The sequence below is a fragment of the Artemia franciscana genome, chromosome 4 (genome assembly GCF_032884065.1).
Source record: "Artemia franciscana chromosome 4, ASM3288406v1, whole genome shotgun sequence".
In the NCBI taxonomy this organism is placed as follows: domain Eukaryota; kingdom Metazoa; phylum Arthropoda; class Branchiopoda; order Anostraca; family Artemiidae; genus Artemia; species Artemia franciscana.
In genome coordinates this window covers 4,802,782-4,805,899 of record NC_088866.1, presented here as the reverse complement: position 1 = coordinate 4,805,899, position 3,118 = coordinate 4,802,782, and the positions used below count along the sequence as shown (strand labels likewise).

Below are 3,118 nucleotides of genomic sequence, written 5' to 3'. Positions count from 1 at the left end.
GTCTTCTACCAGCATATGTTTGTTGCACCTCATTTTTTTGCATCATTGTTTTGACTTAACTCCGTGCATTTTACTTTCGCTGTTCGGATTTATTCAAATTCATCAATAATTTCACATCACGTCAAAGCTATAAACAAGTCCTTTCCTAGGCTTTCCTCGGTCATTATATTTTGCTTTATTTGCGCTGTTGTATAGTTTATAAACAAGCAAGAATTTTCCGATTCCAAGGGAATTAAAGTCATAGGGTGGCACAGCAGTAATTTCAGTTGAGTTAAGAAATTCTAGCGTGAATTCAATTTCTCCGTCCTAATGATCCTTGACTGACACAAATATAACAAGTTAGTTATTCAAATCAGTGATAAAACTTGTGGAACAATAGAGAAATTAATTTGGCGGTATCAAATGGTTTATTCACAAAACCATTCTGATTTGGAGACTAATATTCTTGAGTCAAAAATAGAAATTGCATAAATATTTCCAGATAATTCATTGGTCAATTTTACATTGATGGTCAAAGTATTTCAAATAATTGTGATATTATCACGATGAACTTTTCGTATTAAAAATAGAACAATCTGTTTGTAATCTAGCGATATTGGCAAACAAGAAAATATAAAGTATGACTTCAATATATATTGACCACGATGCTGAAACTGGTTTGACTAAAAAAGGCAATGAGGGCCTGGTGTCGCAAAATATTGCACCTGACGCGACAAACAAAGGACCTTGCGGAATATTTTTTATAGTTTTTAGTTGGTTTGCTTTCATTATAACATTCCCCCTCAGTATTTGGTCGGCTATAAAGATAGTTAAGGAATATGAGCGCATTGTGATATTTCGTGCTGGGCACTTGATTAAAGCGGGAGCCAAAGGTCCTGGTGTATTTTTTCTAAATCCTTTTATGGATCATTTCAAAAAGGTTGATTTGAGAACCATAACGTTTAATGTTCCTCCGCAAAAGATTTTGTCAAGGGATTCTGTGACAGTAACGGTCGATGCTGTAGTGTACTTTAGAGTCTCCGATGCGACCATGGCAATTACAAATATTGAAAACTATAGCCATGCCACTCACCTAATTGCTGCCACAACACTAAGAAATGTTCTAGGAGCTAAGGCAATGACAGATATCCTGTCGTCCAGAGAAGAAATTTCACACAGTATTCAGTCGATACTTGATTTGGCTACCAATACATGGGGAGTCAAGGTCGAGCGAGTTGAAATTAAAGATGTTCGACTTCCAGAGGGACTCCAGAGGGCAATGGCAGCAGAGGCTGAGGCTACACGTGAAGCAAATGCTTTGTTCATTACCGCTGAGGGAGAGCAAAGGGCAGCGCTTGCTCTTAAAGATGCATCAGATATACTTGTTAAATCCCCTGCTGCCATTCAGCTACGATATTTACAAACACTCAACATCATTTCCGCCGAGAAAAATTCTACAATTGTGTTTCCCCTACCGATGGATTTGCTTGGCTCACTTATGAAAAAATAAATTTTATGTCCCCTCTCAATGGTTTTGACACTTGGTAAAAAAAAACAAAAAAGGTAAAATCGTGAAGTAAAACTCGTTGATTTTTCCGACACCGCTAAAATTCTTTGTTCTGTTAAATAATGACCACGAAAATACTGACAGGTCATCTACAGAAAGTTCAAACTTGGTCAGTAGACTCAGCAGTTTCACCAACTCCTGCCGTGAGTTTACAGATAGTAACACAATATACCATTTGGTTAAATAAAGAGAATGAAATAAAACCGAAATGCGAATCTTGGTCGGTAAATGCAGCAGTTTTACCGACTTTTGCAATGATTTTACGTATTGTATTCGAAACGGACATTCTGCTAACTATGGACAAAAAAAAAGTCAGTAAAAATGACCAGTCAGTCAGTAAATAACTTGCTCCCCCCCCCCGCAAAAAAACATTTTGGCTAGTAACGATCGTGGTTGTAGCCACTTATTTGTGCGTATTATTTTTGTGTTAAATAAATAATTCCGTTTCTATGTGTAGTCAGAGTTTGTTACTTGTTGAAATAACTCGGAATGAAACCTTACTCGTAGCAGTAGCTGCAACATAGTACAGGACAAACTACGGCCAAACACAACCGATTTTTTTCTTTTTTAACCAAGCCCATTAAAAATAGAGTTCGCCATATTGCCAAAAACTTATTCTACAAAACTTCCCCTTGAAAAACAAAGAAAATCTCTCTTTAGTAGCACGGGAAGTAAGAAAGTAAAGTAAGTAAGTCGGCACTAGACCCTTAAGGTCCAAACCGGCGGTGCTGGTCTCTGTTTCATGGCCCTTCAGTCAGGAAGTGCAATGAGGGGTTGGGGGCCAACCATCCTGTGCTTTTACACACCCTTCCTGCTTATCTTCCCCAGATTTCTCCAGGTACCCATTTTGAGCTGGGTCAACTCTGGCTGAGTTTATAGAGTCACGCCATTGACCCCCGTCCCAAACTAAATAATTGGTCACAGCTGGGATTGAACCCGTGCCCCTTGGACATAGAATTCCCACGCCAGCGTGCCAACCACTCAGCCAGGACGAGAAACAGTTATTTTGTCTCTTTTTTTCGTTTTGTCAAAGAATTTGTGGTAAAGAACTGTAAGTAAGGAGCCACCCGACTTAATATTTACCAAAACTCTAAAAAATGAAGTTCTATTACCAATAGATATATCAACAAATTGGATTCTTATGCTGATTTTAAATATATAAGTTTGATTAAAGTTATTCTTACCTATCAAAGGTTACGAGTCTGGGAACATTTGCTTTATTTTTGAAAAAAAGGGGAAAACACTCATAGAATAACCGTCAGATTCAGCATATCTGAGTACCTAACTGTAGAGGTTTGAAGCTCATTGTATTGTATCAGATTAACGACGCTTCTTGACTACTAAGGTCCCTGCTTCGGCCCTGCAGTGCATTCCTGCAGCATGATTCGATCTCTGGGTCCCGTATTACCAACCTAAGGTCAAACCCACTGCGCAACCACAGGACTTTCAAGCTCATATTTGCGAAAATTTGGAATTTTGTACTTTTTGCCAGAAGAAAGATAGCGGATGTGCTCGTTTGGTTTTTCGTTTTGTTTTCCCCAAATGTGATTGGACTGATCAAGTGTGCATGGA

General features: G+C 38.4%; 1 protein-coding gene across 1 annotated transcript; it reads left to right on the top strand.

Annotated features, from left to right (window-relative positions):
- Window positions 1-619: 619 nt before the first annotated feature.
- Window positions 620-2,875, top strand: LOC136025608 (stomatin-like). The gene has a single exon (XM_065701601.1). The coding sequence runs from the start codon at window positions 620-622 to the stop codon at window positions 1,487-1,489; it is 870 nt and encodes a 289-aa protein (XP_065557673.1). The 3' UTR covers window positions 1,490-2,875.
- Window positions 2,876-3,118: the final 243 nt, after the last annotated feature.

Bases quoted from the DNA above. Each gene is read 5' to 3' on its own strand.
- LOC136025608 (XM_065701601.1), top strand. From the start codon at position 620: ATGACTTCAATATATATTGACCACGATGCTGAAACTGGTTTGACTAAA.